Source organism: Motacilla alba, chromosome 3, assembly GCF_015832195.1.
Source record: "Motacilla alba alba isolate MOTALB_02 chromosome 3, Motacilla_alba_V1.0_pri, whole genome shotgun sequence".
NCBI lineage: Eukaryota > Metazoa > Chordata > Aves > Passeriformes > Motacillidae > Motacilla > Motacilla alba.
Genome location: NC_052018.1, coordinates 56133191 through 56152991, shown reverse-complemented (window position 1 = coordinate 56152991; position 19801 = coordinate 56133191). Strand labels below are relative to the sequence as shown.

General features: G+C 39.8%; 1 protein-coding gene across 4 annotated transcripts; it reads right to left on the bottom strand.

Moving 5' to 3' along the window:
- Window positions 1-5418: 5418 nt before the first annotated feature.
- Window positions 5419-19801, bottom strand: TBPL1 (TATA-box binding protein like 1). Of its 4 annotated transcripts, none has more exons than XM_038132651.1 (7): window positions 19612-19801; window positions 13752-13938; window positions 13040-13122; window positions 12062-12125; window positions 10222-10325; window positions 10025-10119; window positions 5419-7120 (listed from the first exon to the last, which is right to left on the bottom strand). In XM_038132651.1, exons 2-7 carry the CDS (start codon window positions 13884-13886, stop codon window positions 7050-7052), a joined length of 552 nt encoding a protein of 183 aa, XP_037988579.1. In that variant the 5' UTR covers window positions 13887-13938; window positions 19612-19801; the 3' UTR covers window positions 5419-7049. The 4 variants fall into 4 exon arrangements, with proteins under 4 accessions (XP_037988579.1, XP_037988580.1, XP_037988582.1 ...); XM_038132652.1 differs by lacking the exon at window positions 19612-19801 and adding an exon at window positions 19460-19600; XM_038132654.1 differs by lacking the exon at window positions 19612-19801 and adding an exon at window positions 18997-19359.

The window sequence follows — 19801 nt, the reverse complement described above, 5'->3', positions numbered from 1 at the left end:
CTGGAAATCTAGACTCTGTCTGTTCCAAACCAGCATCCCTCAGATCCCCCGAGGTTACTCACCTCTTGCGTAAAGGAGGGAAATGGAAATTGGAATATTGCACACAATTCTCCTATTCATACTCAATGACAGTTCAGTCTGGAAAAAGTGCAAAGAAGACTCACAGTTCCAGGGAGAAGAAAGAGTCTCAACAGGAGGAGCCTACCAAAGACAGGTCTGTTTAGGCTGGCAAAAATGGGTCTGACAAGAGCGAACACCTCTCTGTTGTTAAGTTAGGGAAAACAATGCTATGGAAAAAATGCTATGTCCAAAAAATGGACAACTACGGAATCCAAAGGATGACATTAAGTGCAGAACTACTGGTACAAACTTTTTATAAATTAATTTAGGATTCGGCTTAACAAGATTTGAAAAAATTAATCTTGTTCAGCTGAACTTAATTATTTGTAATGCAGAGTACAGTCAACTTGTAAGAGGAATTTTACATATATTTTCTCAGTAGGGCCAGGATTCAGTGACCTAGGAAATACTCCTCAGAAAACACTGTCAGATTGTTTAATGTAGGACATTAAATGCATCACTCTCTACAACTATCTGAAAAGACATTGTAACCAGGTGGGGGTAGGCCTGTTCTCCCAGGCAATCAGTGACAGGTTGAGAGGAAATGGCCTCAAGTTGCACCAGGGAAGGTTCAGGCTGGGTATCTGGAAGAATTTTTTCACTTAAAGGGCAGTTAAGCATGGGAATGGGCTGCCCAGGGAGGTGGTGGAGTCATCATCTCTGTTCAAGAAATGACTGGATGTGGCACTTAGTGCCATGCTTTAGTTGGCATGGGGGTGTTTAGTCAAAGACTGAACTTGATGATATTGGAGCTAATTTCTAACCTTATTGATTCTATTATTTTCATAATAAATTAATCTGAATTGACAATTAGAAAAATTAATCTAAAATTACAATTACAGAAGAGGAGAGGAGAGAGGATTTCTTTGGCCTCATTTCCAGGAAAGTTGGAAACTGAAGGTACCAGAGTTGATGTCAAAATAATTTTATTTCTTAACACAGCACACACTAGACTTTGGTTTTTGGACTCAGAAAGTGAGAATTTTGTGGTACATGGCAGCACACAGGGAGTTCAGGAAGAGCCATAATTACTGCAGATCATAAATTATGTCCAATTCTTGGTTACCGCTTAGCAAGTGTATCCTGAAGTACTCAACAAGGCTCTACAAAGGCTCATCCAGATGGCTCCCATAAAAGAACATTGGTATTTTTTTCTTAGTGGGTTAATAGATGTTGTTAGAGTGATCAGTAGATAAATATATATTAGCAGATAAACAAATGATTCTTTGTTTAAAGAAAAAAAACAACAACCAAAGCGTGCTTTAAAAGCATGTTGGCTGTCTCTGTAGCCACAAAGTGGCATTTCTTCCAGCTCTTCATTGAGGCAGGTGGAAGACTGACAGAGTCAGCTGGAGTGAGATACTAGTTTGAGCTAAGCACATGATCCCACTTTATTTGCTGTCTCATAGCATGAAAACCACCTGACTGTTCTGCACTGAAGGAAAGTGACTTACTGACACAAATAAAGTTTTACTTCTGAGCAAAGCAGATCAGTTCTGATCAGATTCTCATGTGGTTACACTTCTAGATACTGACATCACAAATTTATATGCACAAGTCTAGTCAAGACTGTGAGCTGATGTTCAAAATTGGAAAAAAAATCTATTGAAGCCAAGGGCATTATTTGCCTGAAGTCACTGAAAATTTAGCTACCTCAGGACGAGAGCCTTTACTTTATAGCACTGATGTTTATGAAAATCCCTTTAAGTGCTTCATGTTTATGCTGGATGGTTATCAGTATCATGCATTCTACTGAGTCAACTTTAGAATGAGAAATATTAAGGTGACTCTGGGTAGTCTTCCAAATATGCCGCCAACATAATTCTTATACTAACAACTGCCTGGGATTAAATCCAGTAATATTTAGTATTACTGTATTTTAAGACCATATTGCAGGAAATTACTCTACTTGCTGATCCTGGACTTTACCAGGTAGTGGACTATTTGCATTTCCTTTTGCATCCCCATTTGCTTCGGCTGGTACTGTTTTCTGATAGCTGCCTCCAGATAGCAGATGTATGCACACACAGTCCAAGCCTGTATTGACTTTTAAGTTCTATTACATTGTATTTAGTGAAAGGGGCTTCTGCAAAATCTTTCTCAGCATTGCAGCTTCCCAGATAAACCTCTGCTGTAATAAATTTTCTGAATGTTCTTAAAAAAACAAATTTAACTCAGAACATACCACAGAAATTGTTTCCCCAGTTTACAGGTTTGGGATTGTTGCAAACTCTTCTAAACTTTTCCTATCCACACATATTTAGTGCAGAAACAAATAAATAAAAATACCATATTAATGAAGAAGGGATAGTTTCAATACTGATTTTACTGATGAGACAGTGATAGACCTTCAGATAATGCCTACAAGTGATGATGCTGTAGTCAAAGATTTTTAAAATCATTATAGCTACAGTCTTAATTGTAGTTCTACAGACTTAGCCTTATATAACCTATAAATGTAGCCATAATTGTAAAGTCTTTTATAACAAAGCCTGCACATCTGATGACACAGAGCTGGCACTCACCATCTCATCAGCTCTGAAAATACAAGGGAAAAAAGTGATACATTTCGCAAATCACATCCCTGGATCTCTGAAGCACTCCACAAAGAAATTTGTCCCAGATCTAAAATTATCCAGTATCTTCATCAATGGACTGGATTACAGAAGAGAATATGCTTATTTAATATGCAGGCCACACTAAACTGGTAAAGACTGGGTTGGAATTCAAAACTTTGCAAATCCGTGAAAAAAGCAGCATACAATTCTGAAAACGAAAGCACAAATTTCTCTGGTAACACTAACTGCAAGTCAGAGAATGATAAAATGGTGCTAGAAACGGCAGAAGTCCCAGTAGCTGTGACAACCCACAAGCCAGCAATGAGTCAGAGTTATCAATCTACTGCCCTTAGTGGGGCGTATAAATAGAACCAACCCTTCTCTGTAAAGAATGTGAAATGAACTTTTTTTATGGCACTGCCAGTGCTACAGCTGAGCACTGTGGGGAGTTTTGCATGGGATCCACATGGAGAAACCAGGGACAGATGAACAGTGCTTTAGGAAACATGGTCACTGAGGAAGAGATGATTGATTGGCAGGTAAGTTTATCCAAAGCACTGCTCCCCACACTGGAGGTGAGAGCCATCCCACTGGGACACACTGTCTGGCCTGGCTCTCCTATTGAGCATGCAGGAGTTGGTAGCAGGAGCCTGGGTGGAGGCAGCACAACACAGCAAAGGAGCAAATGCTAACTGGTGCCGATGGGAACGGGGGATTGTGTGTGCACACGGGAAAGCATCAGCAGCAAGGCCTATTCCAAAGTGAGTTGGGGAGCTATCTCTTCAGAGCAGTAGGAAAAGGAGTGATATCCCTGAGAATAAGCATAGACCAGCAGATGCCCTTCATCATCAGAGGTTTTAAAATGTAGTTTTCACAGTTTGAGGCTCCCTTAGAACTAGGAGGACAGGTGGGCACACATTTCAAGGGATCTTTTATTTGCTATTATTCTCTTCAATACTACCCTGCAAGTTTGGTAGTGTGCTTTTTGGCTCTGTTATAGATTGTTACAAAGGCTTCAAACTGCTAGCTTGGATCTAGGCAGCATTTCAAAAGAACCAGTGCCCATTTTAATACATTTCAGCTCATTATTAGCTTTCATTTTTGTTCTAAGAGACAGATTTCACACTACACAACAGTAATAACAAAGCAAAATGTTCCTCTTTCTCTACAGATAAATTCTGGAGACACATATGCTTCATAAAAGCTCCAGATATTCACTGGTAGCACTCAAGAGCTTTGTACTTTGATTCAAAGAGGCAAGCCTAATCTATGACAGCTATTGTAGTTGTAATGGCCAAATCCTCATTCATCAGTTTGGGACTACACTTTGTCCCTCACAACCCATTACAATTTTGTTCATTGTTCAAATACCTTCTGCTTTTTCGTTTTTAAAATTGTAATAATAATAACTAATGCTCCCTAATGGTGGTTTGTTCATTGCTCTTTGACTATGCACAAAATCCTTATTTATGTCAGGAGTGCCAAAGTCCACCTTATTTGACACAAGCTGGAAAACTTAGGTGTAGCAAGCTTTGCTACACATATTGAATTCCCTGACTGTTGAACTCAACTTCATAATTTCATGGTTATAAGTCCACTATAACGCTCAAGAAGTGGGCCCATGCAAAGCTCATGTGGTTTAACAAGGGGTTTAACAAGGTACTGCACCTGTGCCCAGGCAACCCCTGGTATCAACACAGGCTGGGAATGAACAGACCTGAGCAGCCCTTTTGAGAAGGACTTGGGGAGTTCTGGTGGGTGAGAGGCTGGACATGACCCAGCAATGTGCACGTGGATCCCAGAGAGTCATTTGTATCCTGGGCTGCATCCAAAGCAGCGTGGCCAGCAGGGCCAGGGAGGGGATTCTGCACCTCTGCTCTGGTGAGACCCCACCTGCAGTGCTGCGTCCAGCTCTGAGGTACCAGCACAGGAAGGACATGGACCTGCTGGAATGAGGCCAGAAGAGGCCACCAAGATGATGAGAGAGATAGAATACATGTCCTACAAGGAAAGGCTGAGAGAATTGGAATTGTTCATCTGGAACAGAGAAGACCTAACTGCAACTTGCCACCACCCAAAGGTAACCTATAAGAAAGACGGAGAGGGACTTTTACAAGGGCATGTGGTGACAGGACAAGGAGGAGCAGCTTTAAACTAAAAGAGGGTAAGTTTAGATTAGGTATGAGGAAGAAATTCTTTACTGTGAGGATGGTGAGGCACTGGAACATATTGCCCGGAGTTATGGATGCCCCATCCTTGGATGTGTTCAAGGCCAGGTTGGAAGGGGCTTTGAGCAACTTGGTCCAGTGGAAGGTGTCCCTGCCCATGGCAGGGGGACTGGAACTAGAGGATCTTGAAGGTCCCTTCTAACCCAAACCATTCTCTGACACCCACACAGTTCCAAAAGGCCTTTATGAACGTACTACTTACAACTTATGGCAAAGTTTTGTTTCTTTTTGTTCTGAGGGGATTTGGTGAAGCATTTCCCATACTACTTCATCCTTTACATACTTTCTGCACAAAGTCACTATAGACAACGCCAAGTTCTACATCACCCCGTTAGGTGGATGAAATCTGTCATGCCAGGCATTTCCTTCCTCCAGCTGTTTTTCCACCTGATTTCTGGTACAGTAACAGCTCAGTTTACTAGTTTTAGCACCCCCTAGGACTGAACATTACCTGCAGCATGCAAGAGCAGTGTTACATTTCTCTTCAGTGAGATAGGGAAAAAAGACATACATACATTTATACATATTTATTGTATCTTTTTAAAAGTAGCATTTGCAGTTACTTTTAAGCATTCACCTCTCTTCTGCTTCAAATGTGCACTTACTGAGAGAAACATCTACTGGCTTCCAAGTCCAAGATTAATACCAATAATAATCATAATACATGCCAGAATCAAGCTTCACTGCTTGTTGGCAGCTCCTGTCATCAAAACAGTATACAGTAAGAACAGTGTAGAAAAGGTCTGTGTTAATCATTCAACAATAGGCTGGGGCTGGATTAGAGTGACCACAACATCTTCTCCAGTTGAAGCACAATTTTCCTGAAGTTCACATTTAATTTTTTTCTTTTGCATTGAGTAGGTGGACAAGGCAGTTGTTTTTTTCTATAGTAGCTTCATAAGTTGATAATGTAATTAAGCTATCAGACAGTGTCCAAGGGAGGGCCACAAGGATGGTGAAGGGTCTGGAGGGGAAGCCTTAGGAGGGGCTGAGGTCACTTGGTTTGTTCAGCTTGGAGAAGAGGAGACTGAGGAGAGACCTCATTGTGGTCGTCAGAATCCTCACGAGGGGAAGCAGAAGGGCAGGTACCGATCTCTTCACTCTCGTGACCAGTGAGAGGACTTGAGGAAACAGCATGAAGCTGAGTCAGAGGAGGTTTAGGATAGGTATCAGGGAAAAGTTTTTCACCCAGAGGGTGGTTGGGCACTGGAACAGGCTCCCCAGGGAAGTGGTGACAGCACCAGCCTGACAGAGTTCAAGAAGCGTTTGGACACTGCTCTCAGGCACAGGGTGTGACTCTTGGGGTGTCATGCACAGGGCCAGGAGCTGGACTCGGTGATCCTGATGGCTCCCTTCCAACTCGGCATATTCTACGATTCATCTACAGGAAAACACTTGCTGTAGACCTTCATATTTAGAAATGTCTTCTCTTCATGTAACAACAAGAAAATACTTGAAGTTCTGGCATGTAGTTGAGAGAACCGGGAACAAACCAAATTTCATCCTCAGATAAACATACGTAACTACTATAGATTTCAATCTAGCCCAAGCACAAAGTTTTACACATACTACAAACAGAAACAAGGTATCAGCAAAAGATTATTCTTACATTGTTTCAAATTAATTTGCAACTATACAATTTTAATTGTAATATAAAAAGGGAAGGAATATAACAGAACAGGTAGGAAGAGAAATATTTTCCAAACTTTTATTTGTGCACATTCATCAGGTGAAAAAGATAACTTTTACAGCTTCTTTGGTGCCCAATATTCAGCATACAAAAATGTAAAAGACTATTCACAAATAAAACACAAGCTCAAGCTAAAAAAAAAATGTCTTAAAGGTAGTGCACATCGTGACAGCTTTGCTTATGAATACACAGAAATTACTGCAAAAATAAATAGAATGTCTTTTTAAAAGCAGCAATTTCATATCTTGTAAACTTCCGTTTTTACAATACAGCACTGTTAAGAGTAAAATCCAAAAGAACTGGAGTCTATACTGTGGCCATGAGCAAGTAAAAGAGTCTGTATTCCTCTGCTATGGTTGGTCCAGTTTTCCTTTTTGCTTTTAGTCCAATGTGCAGCAGTCTTTGAAGGTGCTCGGTTAGGAAACCTAACCATCAAGTGGTGAATTACAAAATTTATTTCCTGCTTTCAAACACGAATGGATAAATCTGTTCCACAGCACTGGCAACAGCCTTTACGTTTGGCCCTAAGACACAGTTAAAAAAAAAAAAGGCAGTAGGAAGAGAAAATTCAGGGAATCAGAGATTAAAATAACAACAGTGCATTTAAAAAAACCTTAATATTATTAGCAATCACAACTTCATACCACAGACAATAACAAGTTCTTCCCCATGTCCCCTAACTTGAAAAGATTTTCTCTGATCACTTTTCATGTGAAAGTCTTTTCTTGTAAATCTCCAAGATGTTCTACATTTGTCAATGGACAGATTACAATTAAATAACACTGTCATTTAATTTCATAACAACTTGACTGATTTTCAATTTACTGGCTTAAACAGCCCAGAGAAGAGGCTGAGTGGCAGAGGCAAAATTAGTTCTTTTACTTATGTCAATCTCCTATGAATTTGTATTTCTTCAAGCCTAGCCACTTTTCGCTCTTGCTTTGAAAAACCTACCAACAAAAGCTACTGTTAAATAATGATGGATTTAACTGAAGTACATTTCAAGCAAGGTTATTATAGGTTTGAAAATTATAGACCATTACTTTCTATCCTGGGTTTTGCAAATAGCTTCATCATTGATCTCAGGACAAAACCTGCAAGCCAGGGAATGGTTCTATCACCTCAGGATGAAGCATATGAAGGTTATCTAACATGATCTGCGAGTATCCAGGCAAAGAAAAGGAAAAATGACCTAGCAATGCTTGCTGGTGGTACCAGACCACTTTACGCAATGAAAAATTAAGATTGCAAATAAGTGAGCAGTAACACGCCGGAAGATAAGATATTAATTCTGGATAGAAGCTTGGTGGCGCAGGTAAAAGAGAACAGCAATTTCTCACATGCTTTGATGAGTAGGAACCCAGGGTTTTTGTAACCTCACTTTAGACTTCAAAAGTTTCTTCCAAGTATAGAGAACTGTTCAAAATTACTCCCAAAAACAATAACTTAAGCGTAAGTTACTTAAGTAATTATTGTTTTACATGCTCAGTCAGAAAGCAAATGGACAAGAATAGGATTCTTCCTATATTTTCAAACTGGTTAAGTGAAGCATCCAGCTAAAGCAAGCCTAGTGAAAGATACCTGTCTTCTGGGTAGATACTGCACCCTCCTTAAATTTTGCTGCTATTAGAAAAGAAAGTTCTCAGGAAAGGAGAAGCCTTCAAATAGTGAGAATATGAGTAGGCAAATAGTTCAGGCAAAAAAAATGCTACTCTCTCTAAGGCTGACGAGATGTAAAAACTGGATCATCATTCTTGGGCATATAAGAGAAAGAAAAAACAGAACAAAATAACACAACCCCCCTAAACAACTCCCTCACTTTTCATTTTGGAGTCAAAGAAACAATACTTCTTTCTATTACATGCTAGTGATTTTTATTATCTTTTACAAAAGTAACAAAATCTTTTTATACTTGTCTCATGAAAAGAACTCACTTTCCTGGGTTTTTTGTAACATTTCTAATTATATATCTCAAAATTCTCTGAGGCAAAGGTATTACAAGTAGTAGTACTACAGAAACATGAATCTTTAAAGGAAACTTCATCTGAACACATTTGAGAAGGAGTGCACTATGGCTGAAAAGTAATTTAAATCATTTTTACAATAAGAAGCCTAAGATTCAGGACATTTTTTCCTCTAGAAGAGAGGCAAAGCAGAAGCCTAGAAAATCAGCAGAGGTCTGAATTAATTTTTCAAACTCACTGCAACAACCAAACTAGAAGGATGCAAAACGTCTACGTTTACCATATTTACCTTCCTATTTGAAAGGAGAATTCTAAAAATATGGAAGAGATTTTGTAAGCAATGAAGTAATAAGAATCTTACAGAGAAGCCGAATCTCATTAGGAGGCTGACAAGCCATGCTGAGAGCTTTTTATTACTGCAGTGATACTATTTCTTATTTATTTTAAATTTAGTTTCTAGTTTTGGCTAGACCAGTTGCACTGTTCCAAACATACACTGCAATCTTGAAATACTTTTTAGCCTTTCATTTTTAGATTACTGAAAATGATGGAAGTTTGTCTTCTTTAGAAAACACTGTTTCCAATATCTTGTAGGAAATGTTCTGCATAAACACAGGCATTTGAATTAAGATGTGAAAAGATGTGAATCCTTAGCCAGCTTCTGAACCAGTAGCTGAGCTCTAACAACTGCAAGACATAATTCCTGCTAAAGTGATACAAAATGTTTTTTTGGTTTTGTAGCATTTAAACATGTATTCTCTAAAAAACTGACTTCTTGTACCTGGACACACCTGTCCACTGGTGGTGGACATCCCACAAGCAAACAGAAAAGAGAATGAAAAATGAAAATGATGAAGGGAGAAGAAAAAATGGCTGGCCTCTCCAAGACCCAGGACAACCATGTCTCTGATTACATGGGAAAAATCACTGATGCCTGTGATTCAATGGTGGTTCTCTTAGCTGAGCTTTAACAGAAGAGAGCACAAGTTTGAAGAACTGTAAATATTAGTCAGCTTCATTTATGCTATTCTATACAAAATGCTATAGTATCCTATGAGTTTCCATAAATCTGCAGTTTGGAAATATGTATTTATGAAAGGGATGTTAATGCTAAATACAGTGTAGTTAACATCTCTACAAATAGAAGAAAAGGAAGAAAATTCAAATATTTAAATAAACAATAATCACCTGCATTTTTAAGTGCTACCTTACTTTTGGTTTCATTAAAAAAACAGACTGTGAACATTCAGTCTATCTAATTTTTCGGACCTACCAATAATAACACTTTCTCTACAACTCTTCTGGCACTTTCACTCAAAAACAAGCTAGGTGCTAGCACAGGGAAACTAAATCCTTTCAACATAATTGTTTGACTGTTTTAAAACTCTTGCTTTCCCAAACCTACTGGCTCTAAAGTTAAATATTCCCAACAAGTTAAATATTTATTTTTTGACATTAAAATACCTGTAACTGTGATACTGCCTGTGGAAAAAATCTGTAAGGTAGCTCTGAGAGATTTTATTCTGTAACACACGGCAGGATGAAGTTCTGGTTCATAACTAGAAAACAAAATGAAAAGTAAAAAAGAGAGATCTAGAACTGAAAAAAACCAAAACCTTAAGAAGTATTCCAGGATTAAAATGCTTTAAAATCCTACATACCTCGCATGAGGTCTGTTATTCTTCGTAAATTCTGGCAATCTTATCTCAAAGGGCATGTTGCACACTGCTAAAACATTCACAACTTTAAAATCTGTAAAAATTACCTTTTCAAAAGAGATGGGAAAAAAAGACATTAGAAATTTACAGCAAGTCAGATGCATGGGTTCAATAAAAAAAAAAAAGGCTACTACTTAGAATATTCTGATGAGTCAAAATTAGAATCTTGAGACTGATGCTTTTCTAACAGGCATCTATAGAGTACTTAATGGACTCAGAACATTTACCTTATCCTTCTGTGGTGGAGTAACTGCTGAACTAGACACCTCACAGTTGTATCATGGTCACTACAGCAGTATGGTTATAGTACAGTTTAAGGATGAGACACAGAAACAACTCAAACTGGTGTACTAAGCACCTCCCCACTGAAAAGAAACTAAATTTAACAGGCTGTGGAACATCAAAGTAAGCAGAGAAAAAGCTTAAATATTGTTGCAAACTTCTTTAATGCCCTGTTGCTATGTGCTGTTTGTATTAAAGCTAAGAATAAGAAAAAAGGTGACAACTGTTTTGCTTTAAATGTCCAGCAGCCAGTAGAGCAAACTGGTTTTCTACTCTGTAACTTTCTGAAACCCAACTCAAACTATGTGAATAACTTTCAGTTATTCTCTACTACAGACACTTTAGATGACAACAAATTAGCCAACAGACAACTGCTATACAAAGAAACCGCACTGCTGACAGGTCAGTGTAGGCAATGTCACTGGGGAAACTTTTGCTCATTTTCTGAGGTTACCTAAACTTTAAATGGCCATTCTTCTTCAATCTACACTTCTTAGAAAGATAGTTGGAAAGATAGTTAGAAAGATAGCTAGAAAGAAGCAACTTAGCCTTAAATCAACTTAATCTTCAAAATAGGAACTGCTCACTTTGTGACAAAACTTGGTGTGTCCACCCTGGAAGTACTGTGCACCTCACTGACTTAACACTGCATTCCAACTTTAAAGGGCTGGGTTCAAAGTACACATTTGTGACAGTAGGAGTGTCACACTTTTGCTAGAGTCTGATGCAGCATTACCAGCATAGGCTGCCACCACTGCCTTTACGTACTATAATCAAAAGTAGTCTTTCCCTGAAAATGACAGCTACTGTGTCTATTGAATTGTCTGTCCCTAAACTGAACCTGTGTGTAAACAGCACAACAGACTATCAGGAAGTTTTAGAGCACCAAATTGTGTAATTTTAAGTGGTTCATGTTGCTGTTTTTCAACCCTTACTATGAAATGCAAGTGGTGTTTCTGACTGGTAATGTTAACCCAAACCCAGATAAAAGAGGGTGTTTCCTGTCCTAAGTATTTTATTTGGCATATTTCCAGCTGTGCAACATGACAGTGCAGGAGCACTTTTCTTCCTTCCTCATTAATTTAAGAAGCTCGAACTTGCCCTTATTCAGATGGAAATGTATCTGCTATTCCATTAGAAATGAGTGAAAATGATGTTCAAATTACAAGACATTAAATTAAAGCTTTAGCATTTTCCAAATACATCTTTTGAGATGTTGTAAATTCTATCTAAGACACATCTGTTCATATATTAAACAAATTTTGTTGTTCATTATCCAGTGAAGAAGCACCGCTCTGAGCTGCCAAACAAAACTCAAATCCACAAAACAAAACAGCTTCTCTTTAACCAGCATCTGGAAAATGTATTCCTACACAAAAGGGCCATTTGAGTGAAAACACATTAACTGCTAAATCATTATGCTCCTTCTTCTTTGTTTCTTTCTTAAAAATAAACTACCAGCATTGCTTGAGTCATGCAAGTCCTTTTTCATCAGAATTACCTGAAAACCTAGTTTCTGTAGACTACGAGCTAGTCGTCTGGCACCAAATTTAGCTTCTTCTTCACTATAAAGGAGAAAGAAAAGGATTATGCATTAGCAGAAATAGACTGTATAGTTGTGCACACACACACACACCACAATAGCTACTCAGACTACAAGATGAACCATTATATAATGTAGCACATCGACCATGATCTCATGGACAGCCTTCACTTCATCCTACTGTGAGTATGACATTTTAACTAGATAGACATTCCAATGGAGTCCTTCATGCCCTATTTGCAGAATATCTTGGCACTTGGCTCAAGCTGAAGTGAGAGACATGTTTTAATAATACATGATTTTAAGTACCCTTAACAGATAAATAATATCATGGGTAGTCTGGAGTTAACATCTGGAACAATCCTCTTTAATTTTGGAACGGAGATCATACACAGAAAGTATGCAAATTTACTACTTTACCTTACCTTATCCTTACTTTGAAATGCAGACATATCTTAAAGGAATTCAGCTCTTAAGAGTTTAGTGAGTGTCAGATGTCTCTGAACTGAGAGTCTGCTTTTGCATTTTTTTCAGTCCCTCAACACTGTAAAACTTGATAAAATTCAGATGGAGTTTTTTTAAAAAATAAAGACATATCCTCAGGAAAGGTCATCCCTTCCCAAGTCTCAACTTTTAGCTAAACACACAGAATTCTTAAAGTCTTCTCAAATCTCTTTAGGATTTTCTTAACAAGGCAGTTTTCCCTGCTGTTCTCCCAAGAAGGCTAAACTGAAGTTGTTTAAGATTTCAACACTATCTGACACAACCACTTCACATAGAAAACTTCTTCCCAAATATGTAGCTTGAACAGGATCTACATGTGATCCAGTGTGACCCAATCTAAGCAGCAGCAACTACCACCTCTTCTTCATTTACAATGCAGTATTTTAAAATACACAAGGATTTAGAGGTAAAGAAGGGATTTCATGAACTCACCTTGTGGCTCCTGTGCAAATAACTTTTCCTGAGGACCAAATTGTGGCCGTAATCCTAGGTTTCCTAAGTTTCATTAAAACCTTCTAAAAAAGAAAAGTAGAAAAATTGGAAATTATCAGTAATTCAATTTCATACTAGAAAAAAAAATTACCTGTTACCCAAATCAACTAAAGTTACACTAAAACTCCCTTTAGTTTTGATAGGCTTGAACTGTTCCTTCATCTCTTTCAGTACTTAAAAAGCCTAGCTCCTGAGAAGAGCAAAATAAGCATGAAATAGCCAATGATTCAGTGTACACAGAATAGATTAAATGAAGGTGTTTTTCACTGAATAAAAAGCTGAAAACTATCAGCAGCATGCTTATTTTTTTCTTAGTACAGTGATTTTGACATTGCTGACTCTGTATCAAGATATATTTTCTTGACACAGCCATCAAATTTTGGGAGGCAAAACAGACCCTGAGGTGTAAGAAGCCTCATCACATACCTTGTGCCCAATATTCACCTCACCAAGTGCTGTCTCCTGAGACAGCATTTTATCACTCCCATTTCTGTACAAGTAATGTATTAGTAACTAAATACCTACAGCAAGTGAAACGAAGAATAAAAATTCTGCTTTTCTCTATTCACCATACACAGGTATTAGGCAGAAGAGTGTTTAGCTTAAGGAACATTTCTAAAAACAGATAACTGAGGTATGCTGAATCTCTTACCCCAACATCACGCTTGTATATCACATTTGCTCCTTCTAATGCAATCTTCCTCAAGTTTAAATGACATCTTGTTCTAAAAACACACACTACATTTGTGATTAAAATGTCCAGTGCAACATCACTGTCTGCATCCATTGGGGTGATTTACAACTCAATTTTCCCACCAGCTCACCACGAAGATCACATCCTGAGAAGGAAAAATGATAAAATTAAACATACCAATAGAAAATTACCTGTTAATGCCATTGTATACATCTGCCCCTTAAAAGAGACAAGAAGCAGAAGTCACTACACTCTGACTCATTTAACAATGTGAGGGGAGGAGGAGGTCTGCATCCTTTGTGCTCGAAAATAGGAGGTAACTTGTTCAAAGCCATGTTGCCAGACTTAACAGAAATAGACACACATATATAAGAGTATTTTAAATTACCAGTTAAATATGTTACAATTCTTACTAAGTATATTAAGACACTGTAAAGATTACTGAAACTTCTCCCATAGCTCCAGTGGATAATAATCTTCCCTCAGCTCATTTGAGGATGTCATTAGACACCTCAGGAAAATACACTTCTCTAACTGCTGAAGTTGATAATTCTGAACAGTTTGACATTTGTGTTGGAATGGATGAGCCTATGAATAACTTCGAACTAACACCGGTTACACAAACTGCAGTCTGTAGACAGCCTGCTACCATGGCTTTCCCATCTTCATCCAGCACTCTAGGCCTATCTCTCCCAATAATAGCTCAAAGCAAACTACACAAAATGTCCTGGTGGCAGCAGCTGGGCTGACTGTCTGCACAGCCCAGAGGAAGGCATTGTACAGGCAGAGCGAGATGGAATGTTCCTGAGGAAAAGCATGGGTAACTGCGAAGGCACAGGATGGCTGCCCAGTATGTGCACTGCAAACTTAAGGCACCCAGGAAGCACCCATGCTCATCAAAGACAACATTCCTCACACACACCTCAGCTGGGAAAGAGAATCCTAACACCAGCAGCTGGGCTACCACTCATCCCAGCCCAAGAACACCCGACATCTCTTCTGTAACCATACAAAGCCAAGACAGTAGGCATCTCAAATAGACTTCAGGTGAAGAAATGAGAGGGGACAAGAGCCAGATCATTGGTGTACAGTGAAAAGGACTCACATAAATCTTTTGGCAGTATTTAATCCAAAATAAACAAAAAGGAAAACAAAGAAAAAATAAAAAACCCATCACATATGTGAAGTGCTCCACATGGTCACTGCCATGGAAGAAGCAGGACACTGTGCATCAAGAACAATAACGTACCTAACAGATTATGATGTATTTATATAATTTTAAATGTTTTGGCCTTATGATCTATATTAAAAATCTTCAAGATACAACACTAATGCTATTATCAGTATTTTCATCTGACTTTGCCTTCCTAAACATAGTCTGTAATGGAGAACTCAAGGTGCATCTTCTACTACCACTCACTGACAACACAGAAATAACAAACTACATGGCAGATGTGCACAATGTCCTGCATCAGCTTCTGCGGTGGCTCCTGCTTACACTCTGCAGCTTGTTCCCTGCTGAAATAATTATTCTGTAATTGTTGGCTTGTCCAATATAAGGCAAGCTGGATGATAATACAGAAAAGAGATGAAGAAACAGCAAGAGGAAAACATAAAAACCAAAGGTTATGTGTGGGGGTGGAGGGAATGCAGGCAAAGAAGAGAACAAACAGTAATTAATTAGTACTCCCGGATCCCTTTTCTAATCTTTTTTACTGAACCAAAAATTACATGAATCCTCAAAGTTAGAAATTACTTATCCCATCTGGTTTTGATGGACTACTACAGATTGGGAAAGTAATTTATGGCATCAGATCCAAAGATAGCACATGTGCAGATTTTGAATGGCATGCAGGCAGGGCCAGCACAGAGCTGGAACCCGTGGCATCTCCAGAGAGGCATTTGTTTTCCACCCTGGCTCCAACTCCTGGCTCTTACTGGAACCCAGGAAAGATTGTCAACAAGATACCTCCAATCAGCAGCATCTCCCAATTATCAGCAAGCATCTGCTGGCACACTCAGCCTCTACAATCTGAAAGATCATCAGAGTCGTGCATAACACCAAAAGGTTGCTAACATCTAAGCAAACCATAGTATTGTATGATAATGTCCCCATAAAACATGGCTTATCTTAAAAAGATCCAGGGAGAAAAGTCACATGCTCATACAGAACAAAGGGAAAAGTGGTTGAAAAGAGAGGAAAATTACAATCTAAAAGGAAAAGATCTATTATTTAGGCAAAAAGGCGGCTGTGGAGCTGTCAGTAAGGATGTTTTCAGCAATCACAATGTATCTTGGTTAGAAGTACAATCTACTTGCACAGATATTAAAACGAGAAAAATTACAGAGATTACAGTGGTGTGCCTCCATTTTAATTAGTCATGTTCTGAAACCTCAAGACAACAGATACTAAGGGAGGGGCTTTTTAATTTCAAGTTCTATATAATATGTCAATGATTTTGAACACACCCATTCCTAGCAAGCATACAAACACAATGTTAAAACTCTTCCAAGGCATGATTTGGAAAGGGTGGGTAAACCAAAATGTTTCTAGGCTTGGATACTTGTGATCAAGCAGTAAGTATTAACATATCACAGTCTTTGATTAAAGCATTCATTTTAATGTCTCACACCTTACTTATAAAAAAGGAAAACATATCTACAGAGAAGATGTCCTGTTACCTTTCTTTCGGAAGCCTTAAATAACTTTAAATTCAGAGGAACCATGAGAACAAAAGCAAATTAAACTTTCTTAAAAAATAAAAATACATGGATTACATTAAAAAAAAATCTGAAGAACATATTTGTGAAAAAGGTCTAACAACGTCCAAGAAAGAAAGATGTTGCTCTTATTACACGCATCTCCAGCAAGCATGACCAGCTGGAACATTCTGATCCTCCTCTTTCCCAGCTGTCTCTTGTATTCTCTGCTATTCATACGCACTACCATAGCACTGACTGTTATTTCCCACAACCTGAATTTCTGCATTGCCATATATTTTCTGCAAAATGGGGAAAACAGTGTTCCTTTACTTATAAGCCTATTTATATTCCATACTTAGGCAGTTACACTTGCAGAACAGAGAGGCTGAGTACAAACCAAACATCAGGTTCTTTCCAGTTCTGGATTTGCAAGCGCTTAAGTTGAGCTCAGCTTAGGTTTTGTTTATGAATTTTGCCCACTGAATGTTCTCTCATCTGAACTGTAGAATTTTGGCAGTCTAAATCTCATTTCTAAAATTATGTTTTGCCAGCTAATGCTAATTTAATAATAGGCTAAATTTGAAAATAGTTTGTCTACATTTACAGCATTTCTTTTAGATTATGTACTTCATTTGACTTTCTCCAACACAAGAAACTAGCTAACTTTGCTTTCAAATCGCTTTGTGCCAGCTTAACACAATCTCTCCTGACAGAGGAAACAAGCTGAAATACCTCTCTGCAGAAGTTTGCATTATTTTGTTTTATCAGGGAAATTTTAGAGGATCGTTCTTTCTTTTCAACAGAGATTTCAGGAATATATCTGGAATATTACCCTAAGAGAAAAAAAATGTAGGAAAAAAAAGTAGATAGATTAAAAGCACGATAACACAAAATTAAAAACAACAACTAAAGCTAATGCAAGGATATTTGACACTGTAATGTATCCTACACTGAAACGAGAGAAACTCCACAGAATAAGAAATACTTTGGAAGGAGGAATGAACACTGAAGTTCTTAAAGGACTACTTCTACATCCACTGTTAGAATCACAGACATACTATTTTAGATACTCTATAAACACACGTGAAGAAAAAACACCCTGCACGGAAATCTTACAATCTTAAAAAAGCCAGCAGCCTGTCTTCAGAAAGTCCAAACCAACCACAGCACCATCATCAAAGAAAAAGGAAAGGCACTTGGGATGGGGTATATAAACAAAAGTATTATTTTAAGCTCTTAACTACCTTTGATCCAAGAAACTCAGAGCTATAAAGGTAGATGGGGGATATGTAACAATGGTTACGTTAATGTCAGAACAGTTTAATAAACACCTTTTTCACCATCAGCCTAAGTATAAGCAACTTTTACTGGTTATTTTTAACCTTTCTCCAAAGCAGTTCACAAACTGACCAACTCCACAAAGAATTCCAACAGCCCAGCTGAAGGGATATTGGTCACTACTGTGCCAGTAGACATCTGTCAAACTAATGCCTGAAAGACATCTTTGAAGAAGTTAACATGAATCTCTACAGGATGTTTCCATATGAGAATGGAGAATAAATAAAGCCTGCCAGGAATGGGGACAGATGATTACATCCTTCCATTGAAGATGTACTTTTAAAGATTTGTGTTCAGGCCCTCAGGAAACAGGTTCATATGGAACGCTGGAGGTGACACACCTCTGAAATCTGCTTGAAACCTTAGGCACAGTAAGGTCCCAGTGGCTAGGGAATGACTCCCTGAAAACAAGAGCAACATAGTTACTATTGTCTGTGCAGAATATCCTCTGCTCCAAACAACTTCCTTAGTTCCGACCACTGAGTTAGTGGTGCATGCTTTTACTTTCTGTTGCAATGGCAAGTTAAACTGTGCCTAAAGCAAAAGGCCATCTTGAAGCTGCTATTCTCACCTTTCAGGATTTGCAGAGTCTATGACTATCTATATTTTTGGGGGAGAGAATTTTCAATTACGTGCAAAGCCAGTACCAAAGCAGGGATTTGTTCAATTAGATCCATGGACAGAGTGATAATACCAGCTTTATCATAAGCAAGTAGGACATCAATCCTGCTCTTGGATAAGCCTACTGCATCTCCATAGAGTCGTCCAACACAAATCCATTTGCGAGAATAAAACCAAAGAGTATATAGAGCAAGACAAGAAAGCATATTTTAAATAATTCATTACACGCCATTTTCCTCAAATCTTTCTCTCACCGAAAAGTCCACTCATATTCAAAGCAAGATGCATTTGAACTCAAGTTTGTGCCATCTTTCCCTTAGAACATCCAGGAATACTTGAACACCAAGCATAAAGAAGAATCCTTTTGGTCTTTATAATACATGGAAAATCATCGTAAGTATGAATAAAGTCTGAACCAACAAGTTCGGTGGCCATTCCAACATGATGAAACGCCATAAGAAATGTAAAAATGTTTATCTGTAATAAAATATTTTAAACCAACGGGTAAGCCTCTCACTCCCTCCCAGTCAAACATTTTTACCATTTGCGCGTCCCAGCACGAGTACCCTTCCTATTCCCGCTGCTGGGAATCTCATTCAAAGCCCTATATGCGCCAGCGTCACAACGCTCTGGTCAACAACTATTTCTTCTCCCCCCTCAACCCCAGCCCGAAACTTCTGCGGCCAGCAGGGCACAAACAAAGCGCAGGCAGCAAGGCGGCCTGGCCACGCCGAGCTCCGCCGCTCGGCAGCGCCGGCTTGTGCGGGCATCCGCCGCCGCAGGGCACGGGGCCGCCACAAAGCCCTGGGGGCCGGGCGCGGGCCGGCCGGGCTGCTCGGGGAACGGGCCGTTCCCCCGCAGGATGCCCTGCCCCTTCCTCCCTCTCCCTGCCCCGGCGGCCCCGGCCACGCACGCCCGCCTGCCCCGGGCGCGATCGGCACCGCGGCGGGAGGCACCGGCAGGGCCGCGGCGAGGCGGGGGAGGCCCCGCGCCGCCTCCCTCACCTCGGCCCGGCAGGGGCGGCGGCGGAGAGGGACGGGACACGGGGGCTCAACGGCGGCGGCGGCTGCGGCCGGGCCCGCGGACCCGAGACGGCGGCGAGGGGGAGGAGGAGGAGGAGGAGGAGCGCGGCCCGTCGGCGGGCGGCGGCCGTTACCGTGCGGGCGGGCGGCGGTCGGGGCGGGGCAGGGCAGGGCGCAGCGCGGTGCCGGTCAGTGGGTGCCGGTCGCCCGGCGGCGTTCCGGGTGCTGGGCCGACTCCCCGCGACAATAAACATCCCCCAGCGCCGCGGGCATAGACGCGGCGCGGCTAGAGCGACCGCCGGAAGTCGCGGCGGCGGGAGGCAG

Coding starts and splice junctions, on each gene's coding strand:
- TBPL1 (XM_038132651.1), bottom strand. CDS start 13,886: ATGGATGCAGACAGTGATGTTGCACTGGACATTTTAATCACAAATGTA. Junction 10,326..12,061: donor TACAGAAACTAGGTTTTCAG/GTAATTCTGATG, acceptor TCTTTTGAAAAG/GTAATTTTTACAGATTTTAA. Junction 7,121..10,024: donor AGGCAGTATCACAGTTACAG/GTATTTTAATGT, acceptor ACTGTGTCTTAG/GGCCAAACGTAAAGGCTGTT.